General features: G+C 45.4%; 1 protein-coding gene across 1 annotated transcript in view; it reads right to left on the reverse strand.

Moving 5' to 3' along the window:
* cfap20dc (CFAP20 domain containing) overlaps window positions 1-16078 on the reverse strand; it is a 158434-nt gene that overhangs the window by 68364 nt on the left and 73992 nt on the right. The window contains exons 10-11 of the mRNA XM_033037345.1: window positions 10909-11058; window positions 8897-9261 (exon numbers count right to left, since the gene is read on the reverse strand). Of these exons, the coding sequence (XP_032893236.1) occupies window positions 8897-9261; window positions 10909-11058 (515 nt within the window). The remainder of the gene's footprint in view (window positions 1-8896; window positions 9262-10908; window positions 11059-16078) is intronic.

Consider the following 16078-nt stretch of genomic DNA (forward strand, 5'->3'; position numbering starts at 1 on the left):
GGCAGCTTAAGAGGGGAAAGGTTTAAGGGAGATGTGCGGGGCTAGTTTTTATTTACGTGGAGAGTGGTGGGTGCCTGGAATGAACTGCCGGGGGTGGTGGTGGAGGTAGATATAATAATGGCTTTTCAGACAATAATGGCTATGCAGGGAGATACTGCTTGTCCCGCTGAGTTACTCCAGCATTTTGCATCTATTCAAGTCTGTCCAACCTCCCTTTGAACCATGAGACAGTTTCTTCCCAGCTGTTATCAGGCAACTGAACCATCCTACCACAACCAGAGAGCGGTCCTGAACTACTATCTACCTCACTGGTGACCCTCGGACTACACTTGATCGGACTTTGCTGGCTTTAGCTTGCACTAAACGTTATTCCCTTATCATGTATCTTTACACTGTAAATGGCTGGATTATAATCATGTATTGTCTTTACGCTGAATGGTTCGCACGCAACAAAAAGCTTCTCGCTGTATCTCGGTACACATAGAAAAATAGAAAACAGGTGCAGGAGGAGGTCATTCGGCCTTTCAAGCCAGCACCGCCATTCATTGTGATCATGGCTGATCGTCCCCTATCAATAACCCGTGCCTGCCTTCTCCCCATATCCCTTGACTCCACTAGCCCCTAGAAGTCTATCTAACTCTCTCTTAAATCCATCCAGTGATGGCCTCCACTGCCCTCTGTGGCAGGGAATTCCACAAATTCACAATTCTCCGGGTGAAAACTTTTTTTTCTCACCTCAGTCTTAAATGGCTTCCTCTTTATTCTAAGACTTTGTCCCCTGGTTCTGGACTCGCCCAACATTGTGAACATTTTTCCTGCATCTAGTCCAGTCCTTTTATAATTTTATATGTTTCTATAAGATCCCCCCTCAGGGCAATAAATTAAAATGAATTGAGATCAAAGATAGACACAAAAAGCTGGAGTAACTCAGCCTGACAGACAGCATCTCTGGAGAGAAGGAATGGGTGACGTTTCGGGTCGAGACCCTTCTACAGGCACGATTACCCCTGGACAAGGTAAACATAGAAACATAGAAACATAGAAATTACGTGCAGGAGTAGGCCATTCGGCCCTTCGAGCCTGCACCGCCATTCAATATGATCATGGCTGATCATCCAAATCAGTATCCCGTACCTGCCTTCTCTCCATACCCTCTGATCCCCTTAGCCACAAGGGCCACATCTAACTCCCTCTTAAATATAGCCAATGAACTGGCCTCGACTACCCTCTGTGGCAGAGAGTTCCAGAGATTCACCACTCTCTGTGTGAAAAAAGTTCTTCTCATCTCGGTTTTAAAGGATTTCCCCCTTATCCTTAAGCTGTGACCCCTTGTCCTGGACTTCCCCAACATCGGGAGCAATCTTCCTGTATCTAGCCTGTCCAACCCCTTAAGAATTTTGTAAGTTTCTATAAGATCCCCTCTTAATCTCCTAAATTCTAGAGAGTATAAACCAAGTCTATCCAGTCTTTCTTCATAAGACAGTCCTGACATCCCAGGAATCAGTCCGGTGAACCTTCTCTGCACTCCCTCTATGGCAATAATGTCCTTCCTCAGATTTGGAGACCAAAACTGTACGCAATACTCCAGGTGTGGTCTCACCAAGACCCTGTACAACTGCAGTAGAACCTCCCTGCTCCTATACTCAAATCCTTTTGCTATGAAAGCTAACATACCATTCGCTTTCTTCACTGCCTGCTGCACTGACCAGTGTATCTGTGGGATACAGACAGGGAGGTTAACTCTACTCATCTGTAAAAGTGGTTAGACTCGCACAAAGGATGAACCAAGATCGTTAACAAGAATAGGTAACAGCTGTAGCAGCTGACTGCTGGCATTCAAAGAGCTGAGCTGTGTAGATAAATGAATTGCTGCTTTCTTGCAAATCCATTGAGAGGAAAAAAAGTGACTCTGCTATTTTTTAATTTTGTGTCCAATACTATTGCAACAAAAAGAAATAATCAGAAGCATAATTCCGCTCATGTTGGAAATCTGAAATTGGATCTGAAAATGCTGCAGCAGAGGTTAGGGATCATGTCCAAAACTCCTTATTGTCATTTTCCCCGTTTTATTACATTGATGACAATTGGTTATCAGCCCTTTTTTGCCAAGGATATAGTTTCACCCTGTCTAAGGACACACAAGAGTAGAGCATTGGAGCAGGCCCTTCAGCCCACGTTCTGTGCAAGCCGTGATGCCCATTGAAACTGTCTGCATGTTGCCCATATCCCTCCATCCCATGCCTCTTAAATGTTGCTGTTGTATCTCCTTCCCACCCCCCACCCCCCTCCACTCTCCCCCACTCTTACCCCACTCTTTCTCCACCCCCCCACTCTCCCCCCCCCTCCCCCCACTCTTCCCCCCATCCCACTCTTCCCCCCCCCCCCCCACTCTTCCCCAATCCCCTGGCAGTGAGTTTCAGGCACATCCCACTAAAATGACTTTCCTCAGAAAAGGTAGTAACTCAGTGGGACAGGCAACATCTCTGGAGAGAAGGAATGGGTGACGTTTTGGGTCACAAATCTTCTTTAAACTTTTCCCCTCCCACCTCAAATTTATGCCCTCCTGTAGTTGTCATTTCCACCTTGGGACGAAAGACTGACCATCTACCCTGTCTGTGCCTTATCAGATCGCCCCCTCACCCTCTGACTCTACAGAGAAAATAATGCAAGTCTGTCCAACCCCTCCCTAGAGCTAATGTCCTCTAATCCAGGCAGCACTGTGGGAAACTTATTTTGCATCCACTGCTATGGCTCAACATCTTCCCCGTAAAGGGGTGACTAGATTTGTACACACACTCTAAACTTGGTCTAAACAAAGAGGGTATGGAATGAGCTGCCAGAGGAGGTAGTTGAGGCAGGTACTATAACACCATTTGAAAGACATTTGGACAGGTACATGGATAGGAAAGGTTTCGAGGGCCATGAGCCAAACACGGGCAGGTGGGACGAGTGTAGATGGGGCATCTTGGTTGATGGGACTAGTGTAGGTAGGTGGGGCAAGTAGGGCCGAAGGGCCTGTTTCTGTGCTGTATGATTCGATGGTCAACTATAGAGACATAATCCAAGTATAATTGCAGTTTGACCGAATAGAGTTAAAATAATTAATCGAGAAAGAATCGAGACCCAGTGGACATCGGTTGAAGATGAAGGGGGAAAGTTTTTATAGGGATCTGAAGGGTTACGTTTTCACACAAAGGGTGGCTGTCTGGAATGAACTGCTGGAGGAGGTAGTTGAGGCAGAAACTAAAGTAACATTTAAGAAACGATTTGAGGAAGGACATCCTTGTGGTTGAGGCAGTGCAGCGTAGGTTCACGAGATTGATCCCTGGGATGGCGGGACTGTCATATGAGGAAAATTTGAAAAGGCTAGGCTTGTATTCACTGGAGTTTAGAAGGATGAGGGGGATCTTATAGAAACATATAAAATTATAAAAGGACTGGACAAGCTAGATGCAGGAAAAATGTTCCCAATGTTGGGCAAGTCCAGAACCAGGGGCCACAGTCTTAGAATAAATGAGAGGTCATTTAAGACTGAGGTGAGAAAAAACTTTTTCACCCAGAGAGTTGTGAATTTGTGGAATTCCCTGCCACAGAGGGTAGTGGAGGCCAAATCACTGGATGGATTTAAGAGAGAGTTAGATAGAGTTCTAGGGGATAGTGGAATCAAGGGATATGGGGAGAAGGCAGGCACGGGTTATTGATAGGGGACGATCAGCCATGATCACAATGAATGGTGGTGCTGGCTCGAAGGGCCGAATGGCCTCCTCCTGCACCTATTTTCTATGTATCTATGTTTCTATAGATAGGACAGGTTTGGAGGGATATGGGCCAAACGCAGGCAGGTGGGACTAGTGTAAATGGGACATATTGGTCTGAAGAAGGGTCTTGACCAGAAATGTCACCTATTCCCTTTCTCCAGAGATGTTGTCTGACCTGCTGAGTTACCCCAGCATTTTTCTGTCTATCTTCAGTTTAAACCAGCATCTGCAGTTCCTTCCTCCACATGTTGGTCGGTGTGGGCAAGTTGGGCCGAAGGGCCTGTTTCCACGCTGTATGACTATAATTAATGGAGCTGCATGGACTTAATCCTTTCCTGCTGATCAAAAACCATCTGTTCACCCAAGGAGCCACTGTACCAAGAACAACCCAAACATTTTTGAAGGAACATCTAACGAAGCTGTCACCTTAGGAACTGATACTAATTACTCTTGCTTCTGAATACTGCTGAAAGGGCCTAACAAATGACAAAAAAAAATCTTTGATACTTCAGACTATTTTCCTTTAATCTTCTCAAAAGCTTGCTTGACTGGGAAATGACGTGCCCAGCATACTTGCCTTTGAATTATACGACAGCTTTAATCAGAGAGGGGAATAGAATTTTGACTCGATGCACTAATTCGGCACCGAATCAAATTGCCTTCATATTAATCCACTTTATGAGAATTATTAAAAATGTCAGGAAAAGAATTATGCATCGACGAAGGTGTATATAAAACAGTTGTAATTTGGTCCATATTAAAAAAAATGTTCGTAAAAGCCCTGTCCCACGGTACGAGTTCATTCCAAGAGCTCTCCCGAGTTTAAAAAAAAATCAAACTCGTGGTAAGCACGGAGAATGAACGTAGCGGGTACGTCGGAGCTCGGGGACGTCTCTTAGCGCTAACGGCAGGTACTCGGGAAGACTCGCTGACAGCAGGTAAGCACGGGGAGACTCGTGAAGATTTTTCAACGCGTTGAAAAATGTCCACGAGAGCCCCGAGTACCGACGAGCGGCCATTACCGTAAATCTCCGAGTTCGAATCAGGGCAAACTCGGGAGAGCTCTTGGAATGAACTCGTACGGTGGGACAGGGGTTTAAGCCTTTTAAAACTTAAAATATATAATTATCAAAAATCATTAGCTTTTAATTTCATCTGTCGAACAAAATGCGACGGCTATAAGTGTACACGATGGTAAAATGAAACCTTGCTAAAGGTTCCTGTGAAACACGTGGCAATATTATTTGAAACTAACGTCACAATTGTCACCATTGTCTGGCCCTCTCCTCAATCAATGGCATTTCTGCACTACTTTTCACCTTCATTAATACCCCTTCCACTCGACTGACAGCACAGGACTTGCAACAAAAATAGCAAATGATAAATCCTGAATTAAAGGCTGCAATCTAATTTCAAGATTCAGTCGGTATGCAAAAACCCATGAGAATGAATACGAAGCTCAAGATTAAATTACAACCTCATTACTCAGACAAACACCCATAAATTCACTGCCTTTTTATTTGCGTTATTCTTTATGCTGTAATTCCCTCATTAATTTACAATATTTGTTATTCTTTTCACTTTTCATTGCTAGCTTTGTTGACGTCTATCTATAAACTAGCTAAATCTACTTTAGCTAATTCATCCCTCTATTTTCTATTTGTTACACAGTTATTTTAATTATTTTCTTCCTTTCACCATCTATGCCATAGACGGCTGTGGAAGCCAAGCTTGGATAATCTTAAGGCGGAGATTGATAGATTCATCATCAGTACGGGTGTCGGGGGATATGGGGAAAAGGCAGGAGAAAGGGGTTGTAGGGGAAAGATAGATCAGTCATGATTGAGTAGACTTGATGGGCCGAATGACCTGGTTCTGCTCCCAGAGTTCAGATCAGTTTAGTTTAGAGATACAGCATAGAAACAGGCCATTCGGCCCACTGAGTCTGTGCCGACCAGCGATCCCCGCACATTAGAAACATAGAAAATAGGTGCAGGAGTAGGCCATTCGGCCCTTCGAGCCTGCACCGCCATTCAATATGATCATGGCTGATCAACCAACTCAGTATCCTGTACCTGCTTTCTCTCCATACCCCCTGATCCCTTTAGCCACAAGGGCCACATCTAACTCCCTCTTAAATATAGCCAATGAACTGGCCTCAACTACCTTCTGTGGCAGAGAATTCCAGAGATTCACCACTCTCTGTGTGAAAAATGTTTTTCTCATCTCAGTCCTAAAAGATTTCCCTCTTATCCTTAAACTGTGACCGCTTGTACTGGACTTCCCCAACATCGGGAACAATCTTCCTGCATCTAGCCTGTCCAACCCCTTAAGAATTTCATTAACACTATCCTACATTAACACTATTCTACACACACTGGGGACAATTTACAATGAGACCAAGCTAACCTACAAACCTCTTTGTAGTGTAGGAGGAAACCGGAGATCTCGGAGAAAGCTCACGTGGGTCACGGGGAGAATGTACAAACTCCGTAGACAAACAACCACAGTCAGGATCGAACCCTGGTTCCTGGCGCTGTAAGGCAGCAACTCTGTGCCACCGTGCCACACAATTATGAACTTGTATATGTATAATGTGGTGTTATATATATGCCTCAAACTTCCCAAAATTTCTCAATGCACACGCATCAGTATGCTGATATCAAGTCATGAGTTTAAAACTATGCAAGCCCTGTGAATTATGTTGTCAAAAAGTCAAAATGCTTTAATGAAATCTGAACTAAGGAAAATGGCCAAGCATTCAGTTGAGATTTCCAAAGCTGGCAGTAACCATTATAATTAGAAAGTGCAAATCTTCTTGTCGTGGTCTGAAATTATATTCCGAATAAGATAATTTTTGAAGCTAATGACAGATACAAAATGCTGGAGTAACTCAGCGGGTCAGGCAGCATCTGTGGAGAACATGGATAGGTGACGTTTCACAGAGTGCTGGAGTAACTCAGCGGGTCAGGCAGCATCTGTGGAGAACATGGATAGGTGACGTTTCACAGAGTGCTGGAGTAACTCAGCGGGTCAGGCAGCATCTGTGGAGAACATGGATAGGTGACGTTTCACAGAGTGCTGGAGTAACTCAGCGGGTCAGGCAGCATCTGTGGAGAACATGGATAGGTGACGTTTCACAGAGTGCTGGAGTAACTCAGCGGGTCAGGCAGCATCTATGGAGAACATGGATAGGTGACGTTTCACAGAGTGCTGGAGTAACTCAGCGGGTCAGGCAGCATCTGTGGAGAACAAGGATAGGTGACGTTTCCCACGTGATGTGAGGTGGGTCTGAAGTAGGGTCCCTTTGTGTTTATCTCTGCATAAACCAGCATCTGCAGTTCATTGTTGCTACATTTAATCTTTGAAGCTATATTCACTTGTTATTCAGGGAATGCTGCTAATTCGTGGAAGCAAAAATAATCTTTGTGATAAAATGAATGCCAGAAAGAATAGCAATGTTTTCATACAACTAAAAATCATTTTATCTGCAACCATCACCATGGCATGTTAAAGCAATTACTACTCAGCGCAATGCATGCGATTCACCAAAGTAATTCCTTTCAAAATTAAATAAGATATTGAACTTTTTTCCAATCTAGTTTCAATTGCTCTTGGTGTATATAAATTGCAACATGAAAAATGAATTCTGCTGCTTTGAATTTCACTCACTCTTTACAATAATTATGATAACTAAGGATATCTTCAGGATCATATTTAAGGAGATGATATGGAAATGTTATGTAAGGTTTGTCAATGCAAATCTCTTCCCTTTCTGAAGAATGATGTTTCTCCAATACATTCTGATGTCTATTGGAAGTGTTTTGCTGGGGCTTATAAGTTTGTGTTCACAAGTGATAGGAGCAGAATTAGGCCATTCGGCCTATCAAGTCTACTCTGCCATTCAATCATGGCTGATCTAACATTCCCTCTTAACCCCATTCTCCTGCCTTCTCCCCATAACCCCTGACGCCTGTACCAATCAAGAATCTATCTATCTCTGCTTTAAAAATATCCACTGACTTTGCCTCCACAGCCGTCTGTGGCAATGAATCCCACAGATTCACCACCCTCTGACTAAAGAAATTCCTCCTCCTCTTGTTCCTAAAGGAACATCCTTTAATTCTGTGCCCTCTGGTCCCAGACTCTCCCACTAGTGGAAACATCCTCTCCACATCCACTCTATCGAGGCCTTTCACTATTCTGTAAGTTTCACTGAAGTCCCCCCCCCCCCCCCTCATCCTTCTAAACTCCAGCGAGTACAGGCCCAGTGCCGACAAACGCTCATCATATGTTAACCCACTCATTCCTGGGATCATTCACATCAACCTCCTCAGGACCCTCTCCAGGGCCAACACATCCTTTCTCAGACATGGGGCACAAAATTGCTCACAATATTCTAAATGCAGTCTGACCAGCGCCTTGCATAGCCTTAGCATTACATGTGTAGGAAGGAACTGCAGATGCTAATTTAAACTGAAGATAGATACAAAATGCTGCAGTCACTCAGCGGGTCAGGCAGCATCTCTGGACAGAAGGAATGGGTGACGTTTTGGGTTGGGACTGAAGTCAGGGAAGAGGGAGATACATAGATAAGGATGTGTAAGGTGTGAAAACGGGACAAATGGGATGGAGTTCAAGGAACATGTAGAATAGATCGCTGTTAGTTGGGAGAAGGTAAAAACAGGTAGACAATAGGTGCAGGAGGAGGCCATTCGGCCCTTCGAGCCAGCACCACCATTCAATATGATCATGGCTGATCATCCCCAATCAGTACCCCGTTCCTGCCTTCTCCCCATGTCCCCTGACTCCGCTATCTTTAAGAGCCCTATCTAGCTCTCTCTTGAAATTATCCAGAGAACCGGCCTCCACCGCCCTCTGAGTCAGAGAATTCCACACACAAAGCAAACAAGAGATAAAATGTAGTCGGAGACAGTCAGACTGGTCAGTGAACTGGGAAGGGGGAGGGATGGAGAAAGAGGGAAAGCAAAGGGTAACTTCAAGTTAAAGTCAATGTTCATACCTCTATCCAGTGATGCTGCCTGTCCCCAGATGCTGAGTTACTCCAGCATTTTGTGTCTCTCTCAGCATTTCATCCTTCTCGAAATAAATGTGAGGAAGATTCAAATAGAACATACCTCCTCACTGCTGTAAGTTCCATGGAAATCTTCCTCCATTGGAGCTTCTCTCTCATCTGCGATGTCCTGCTCTTCATCACCCTTCATTTCCACAGTCCACATGATGCCTTGCGATGAAGCGTTGTGCAACCTGCCGCGGGGAGCTGATCTTGGCTGCGATGAATATGTGTACACGTCCTTCAGTTTTAATTCATCCTCCCTTTCATCATCTTCACTGAAACATGCTGAGACGCGTCCGTTCTCCGCGCTGCGGCCTCTTACGTCTGAACGCGCATTGTTTCTGGAGTGCCGTTGTTTGGGTGTGGAGTGATGAGAGGAACGGGACTGGAAACCTTCCTCCGAGAGGTCGGAGAAGAGCCATTTGTCTGAAAAATATAAGTAAGTATGTTTATTGGCCAAGTATTCACATACAAGGAATTTGGCTTGGTGCTCCGCCCACGTAACAACATGACAGTAACGAATGACTCAGAAAACACTAAACATTAATAATAATAAGACATTAATGATAAAACACCATTGATCAAGCATGTGAACCAACAAAATACTCAAGCTGCGTTACAACTTCTTACTTCAAACTTCAAACTTACAAAATTCTTAAGGGGTTGGACAGGCTAGATAGATGCAGGAAGATTGTTCCCGATGTTGGGGAAGTCCAGAACAAGGGGTCACAGTTTAAGGATAAGGGGGAAGTTTTTTAGGACCGAGATGAGAAAAACATTTTTCACACAGAGAGTGGTGAATCTGTGGAATTCTCTGCCACATAAGGTAGTTGAGGCCAGTTCATTAGCTACATTTAAGAGGGAGTCAGATGTGGCCCTTGTGGCTAAAGGGATCAGGGGGCATGGAGAGAAGGCAGGTACAGGATACTGAGTTGGATGATCAGCCATGATCATATTGAATGGCGGTGCAGGCTCGAAGGGCCGAATGGCCTACTCCTGCACCTATTTTTCTATGTTTCTATGTTTCTACCATTACATCTCCTGTGGCACAGTCCTGAATTACTAATGAGAGCACTCCAAAGACGTACTGGTACGTAGGCTTCATAGCAGAAGTGTCCACGTCGCAGGGCTGGGAACTGGAAGTATCCTGAGCTCATTCTGCTCCCACCATCATCTACTGCCACAAGGGATGGCTTCCGCCGATTGTTGCCGGAGGCTTGCATCCTTTTCAGGACAGACGATGACAGAGAGGTCAACATTTGTAACAAGATGGACATGAAAAGAAGACCTGGTATGTAGGTAAATTGGCTTGGAAAAATGTAAAAATTGTCCCTAGTGTGTGTAGGATAGTGTTAATGTGCGGGGGTCGCTGGTCAGCATGGACCCGGTGGGCCGAAGGGACTGTTTTTTCACGCTGTATCTCTAAACTAAACGAAGTTACATCAATTGTTTGTGATATTTCTGATCAAGTGAAGTCCACTCTAAAAGGGATCTCCTGTGGAAAAGATGCTACAGATAGCCACAAAATGCTGGAGTAACTCAGCGGGACAGGCAGCATCTCTGTGAGGACTGATGCAAAAAAAGTTATTCAATTCCTCTGTCATTTCTTGATTTCCCGTTATCACCTCCTTCATGGGGTGAAGAAAAGAGCGTTCACGTCGCGGCCCTGTTTCCACCAATCTCTCCGCCACCACGCACAAGAAACGCAAGAAGTGACAAGACAGACACCATTGTGTGCAGATGGTGAGGAGTGTGTCCACCTCTGGCTGAACGACGTCTAATCTTGTGTGTGGGCTCGACAAGAAGAAGACTTCTCCTTCATCATTCTCCAGCGGCCCAATGTCCACTCTTGCCTCTTTCTTACTCTTTGGATCAGGCAGCAACTCTGGAGAACATGGAAAGGCGATGTTTTGGATCGATACTCTTCTTCATAGATCACAGTTCTTCATAGTCTGAAGAATTGTCCCCACCCAGAATATTGCCTATCCATGTTCTCCAGAAATGCTCCTTGACACACTGCATTACTCCAGCACTTTATTTTGTAAATCAGCATCTGCAGTTCCATGTGTTTACCTCCAGCCTGAAGCCCAGGGTCCCTCCTACTCTGAAGCAGCATGGAGCTTCTGTTGAGTTCACATTCACTCTTCATCTGATGATGTGGTGGGACATTGGGCATCTGTCCCTGCGTCGCTCGGCTGCCGAGGTGATCTGGTGACGAGGTATCTGCATTTCAAAGAGAAAACACCACATTCAGCACCAGGGTGAAACAAATACTGATGGAATTCTCATGCGTGCGGCACGGTGGCGCAGCGGTAGAGTTGCTGCCGCGCAGCGCCAGAGACCCGGGTTCCATCCTGACTACATCCTGACATTGCTTCTCCCCACCCCCCATTCCTACATCAGTCTGAAGAAGGGTTTCGGCCCGAAACATTGCCTATTTCCAGCATTTTTGTCTACCTTCCATCCTGATTACGGGTGCCGTCTGTACGGAGTTTGCACGTTCTTCCCGTGACTGCCTTGGTTTCCTCTGGATGCCACATCCAACCACTCTAAAGACGTGCAGGTTTGTAGGTTAATTGGCTTCTGTAAATGTCCCCTAGTGCGTAGGGTGCGAAACTGGGATAACATAGAACTAGTGCACGGGTGACCATTGGTCAGCACACACTTGGTGGGCTGAAGGGCCTGTTTCCACACTGTATCTCTAAAGTAAACTAAATGTGAATGGTGCCTGGCCAGTTGTGATCCTCCAGCAGTTTGTTTTGTGTTCTATATTGCAGCATTTACATCTTGTGTCTCCACCAAAAACACTTTGATTAACAATCTGCAATCTAACTCAATGAATGTATTTGGAAAGAAACATGTTCAAAGGACAGTGTTTAAGTAACGACACAAGGAGTTGGAGTAACTCAGCGGGTCAGGCAGTATCCCTGGAGAACGTGGATAGGTGACGTTTCAGGTTGCGAGAAGTTCTCCAGTCCGAAGAAGGGACTCGACCCAAAACGTCACCTATCCATGTTCTCCAGAGATGCTGCCTGCCCCGCTGAGTTACTCCAGCACTCTGTGAAACGTCACCTATCCATGTTCTCCAGAGATGCTGCCTGACTCGCTGAGTTACTCCAGCACTTTGTCTCCTTTTTATTTGTAAAGCAGCATCTGCAGTTCCTTGTTTCCACACAGCGTCGAGGAATGACTGTAATGGGTTATGTAGAGGACATCTTTGATCATTAAAGTACCTTGTAATCATTAGACTCCTTAGGAATTAAATGATGAACAAATTCTAAAAAAACTGCTGAATTGTTAAGATCTTATTCAAAGGGGAAGTTTTATCCATACTTTAGGGCACTGCCTTGGGAAAGGAGACTCAGAGTTAGTGTATATAATTGCCAAAATCTAAACTTGAAAGTAATCACCTGCTGTTTATGCCACACTACAGCTTTGACAGAATATTTACATTTTTGCTGTAGAGTCTATTTTATCAACTATATATTTTATTTGACTGGCAAATGCTCTGTGTTATTGGATACCCTCAAATGTGCTTTTAAACCCAACACGAGAAAATGGTTCCCTTTGTAAATGCATCACAGCATAGATTGGAAATGGCTTCATCCAAGGGCGCAGTAAAGTACAGGGAGTTGTGGACACAGCCCAGACCATCACACAGCCCAACCTCCCTTCCACTAACTCCATCTACACCTCACGCTGCCTCGGCAAGGCCAGCAGCATCATCAAGGGCCAGTCGCACCCTGGCCACTCCCTATTCTCCCCTCTCCCATCATGCAAGAGGTACAGAAGTGTGAAAACGCACACCTCCAGATTCAGGAACAGTTTCTTCCCAGCTGTTATCAGGCGACTGAACCATCCTACCACAACCAGAGAGCAGTCCTGAACTACTATCTACCTCATTGGCGTCAGTCACTCTGGAAGATCGCGAGGGAGAGACCACAACTGTGATTCTAAGCTGTGAATCAACTGAACTGTGAGTCTGCAATGTACTTGCAATAAATTATTTGTTAGCCCTTATTAACAATGCAATGAGTTGTTTGGCAATTTGCTGGCCTGCACTCTGCTTGAAATGCTATGAAATTGAATTTGCTGGCCTGCACTCTGTTTGAAATGCTATGAAATTGAATTTTCTGTGACTGAGCTGTCAGCCCACCAGGCCTGAGTGACTGAGCTGCCAGTTCACCAGGCCTCAGTGACTGAGCTGCCAGCCCAAGAATCCATTCGGTCCACAATGCCCATACTAGCCCTCTGGAAACCAGTCCCTTCTGCCCACAACACCCACGCTAGCGCTCCAGAAAGCCCCCCCTCCCCCCACTGGCCACCAATATTGGAATTGGTGGAGAGGTGGAACATTGCGTTGGGGGACCAGCCCTCCTGTGTGAACATGGGACCCAACGGTTTAGTAGTAGCTATTCCTGTCAGATAGAATATTCAGGGAGGAACTGCAGATGGTGGTTTACACCGAAGATAGACACAAAATGCTGGAGTAACTCAGCGGGACAGGCAGCATCTCTGGAGGGAAGGAATGGGTGAGGTTTCGGGTCGAGACCCTTCTTCAGACTTTTTTAGAGATGCTGTCTGTCCCGCTGAGTTACTCCAGCTTTTTAGTTTTAGTTTAGAGATTATAAAAAGGGAAACGGGCCCTTCGGCCCACCGGGTCCACACTGACCAGTGACCCCCGCACACTAACACTATCCTACACACACTAGGGACAATTTACATTTATACCAAGCCAATTTACCTGCAAACCCGTACGTCTTTGGAGTGTGGGAGGAAACCCAAAGATCTCAGAGAAAACCCACTCAGGTCACGGGGAGAACGTGCAAACTCCATACCGACAGCGCCCGTAGTCGGGATTGAACCTGGGTCTCCAACGCTTCAAGCGCTGTAAGGCAGCAATTCTACCTCTGCGCCACCGTGAACGCCAGGAGATATGTTCATCTTAGATAGATTATTCAGCCAGATCTCACTGAACCCAATACATATTCAACGTGAGGTCGCCTCATTATCTGAGAAAAATGATGAACAACTCACGACCGGTAAAGTGATCACATCATTAATTTCATTTTTATCACATTCCTTATTCCACCACCCTGACGTTTTCATTTCCTGCATTTGCAACATTGATCAGAAGTTACAGCTGCTGAGACAAAATGTTCCTCATCATGCATTAAAATAGTGCCATCCAGCACAACATCCAGGATCGGCACAGTGGCGCAGCGGGATGTGGGGAGGATGCTTCCACTCGTGGGAGAGTCTAAGACCAGAGATCATAACCTCAGAATAGGACATGCCTTTAGGAAGAAGATGAGGAGGAATTTCAGAGGGTGGTGAATCTGTGGGATTCATTGCCACACACGGCTGTGGAGGCCAAGTCAATGGGTATTTGTAAGGCAGAGATAGATAGGTTCTTAATAGTACGGGTGTCAGGGGTTATGGGGGGAAGGTGGGACAATGGGGTTGAATGGTTGAGGGGGAGAGATAGATCAGCAATGATTGAATGGCGGAGTAGACCTGATGGGCCAAATGGTCTAATATTACAGCGCCAGGGACCCATGTTCGATCCTGACCTTGGGCGCCATGTGTGCAGATGCTGCTTGACCCGCTGAGTTACTCCAGCACCTTGTGTTTTCCTGAAGATTTCAGCATCTGCAGTTCCTTATCGCAAAGAAAGTGTATCACAGAGGGTCTGACATGGACAACACACACTGCCGCATTGGTGAGTAAGGCAAGGCAGTGCCTTTACCACCTCAGGCAGCTGAGGAAATTCAGAGTGTCTCTGAGGATCCTTCAGTGCTTCTACTCTGCTGCTGTAGAAAGCATCTTGTCCGGTAACATCACAATCTGGTTTGGGAACTGCTCTGCCCAGGACAGGAAGGCTCTGCAGAGAGTAGTGCGTTCGGCCAAACGTACCATGGGAACTACACTCGCCCCCTCTGCAGGACCTATACACCAGGAGGTGCAGATCCAGAGCCAGCAACATAATGAGGGACCCCTACCCCCCCAGCAACGGACTGTTCCAGCTGCTACGGTCAGGCAAGCGCCTCCGCTGTCACGCTGCGAAAAGGTGAGGATGAGACGGAGTTTCTTCCCACAGGCCGTCAGGACTGTAAACTCTGATCTCACCGGGGAATAATTTACTGTTGTGTTGTCCTTTTTTTCCCTAAAATGTAAATACTGTTTCTGTTCTGTAGTTTTTGCACAATCCCGCAGGCATCGCCACTTTCATTTCACTGCACATCTTCTATGTGTATGTGACAAATAAAGTTGGATTGACTTGCTAGATTCAAAAGCAGGAAAGAGAAGCATACACAAAATGCTGGTTCAACCCTGACCTCGGGTACTGTCTGTGTGGAGTGCGCACGTTTTCCCTGTGGCCTTGGTGTCGTGGTATGTATCCACTCACGGTGTTAATGGGGACTGGGGTCGCTGGAAGAATCATTGCTCTGCGGTTAAAATTAAAGGAACAAGAAGGTGCAAACATGCTACTTCCATGTTCAATAAATAAACTCATGCTGAGCAGTTAAATAGTTAACTATATTTTTACTTTCCCTGTCATAAATCTACTACTCCCAGAGCCATCAAGGTACAGATGGCATGCAAAATGTAGTTTCCTACGCACAGCAGTATCATGTCAGAAATATAAATCTTAGAAAAGCATCTTTCTTAATGTTTGCAAGTATAATTGAATAAATGATTAGATTATCAAGTAAATATCCAAGACTAGAGGACATAGCTTGAAGGTGAGAGGGAGATGTGTAGGGCATGACTGTTTTTACACAGCGGTTGTGTAGGAAGGAACTGCAGATGATGGTTTACACCAAAGATAGACACAAAATGCTGGAGTAACTCAACTGGTCAGGCAGCATCTCTAGAGAAAAGGAATAGGTAACGTTTCGGGTCGAGACCCTACTTCAGACAGCAGGTAACATTTATAAATATAAATTGCAAGGGTGAAACCAAAACTCGAAGAATGAAAACCATTACCACTGATTGAGCCGTGCCTCGATTTACTACCGATGCCAACACTCAATTTCCTATAATTATTGCAAGACAACTTATGAGGAAGACGAGACTGGCCAAGTTGAGTTTCTTTTAAGAAAATGCCATGCTCATCTATGTTGCACAAAGAGTAAATTAAGCAATGTGGTTAATATTAGTGCAGTCACGGTGGCACAGAGTTGCTGCCTTACAGCGAATGCAGCGCCGGAGACCCGGGTTCGATCCCGACTACGGGTGC

Source organism: Amblyraja radiata, chromosome 18 (genome assembly GCF_010909765.2).
Source record: "Amblyraja radiata isolate CabotCenter1 chromosome 18, sAmbRad1.1.pri, whole genome shotgun sequence".
NCBI lineage: Eukaryota > Metazoa > Chordata > Chondrichthyes > Rajiformes > Rajidae > Amblyraja > Amblyraja radiata.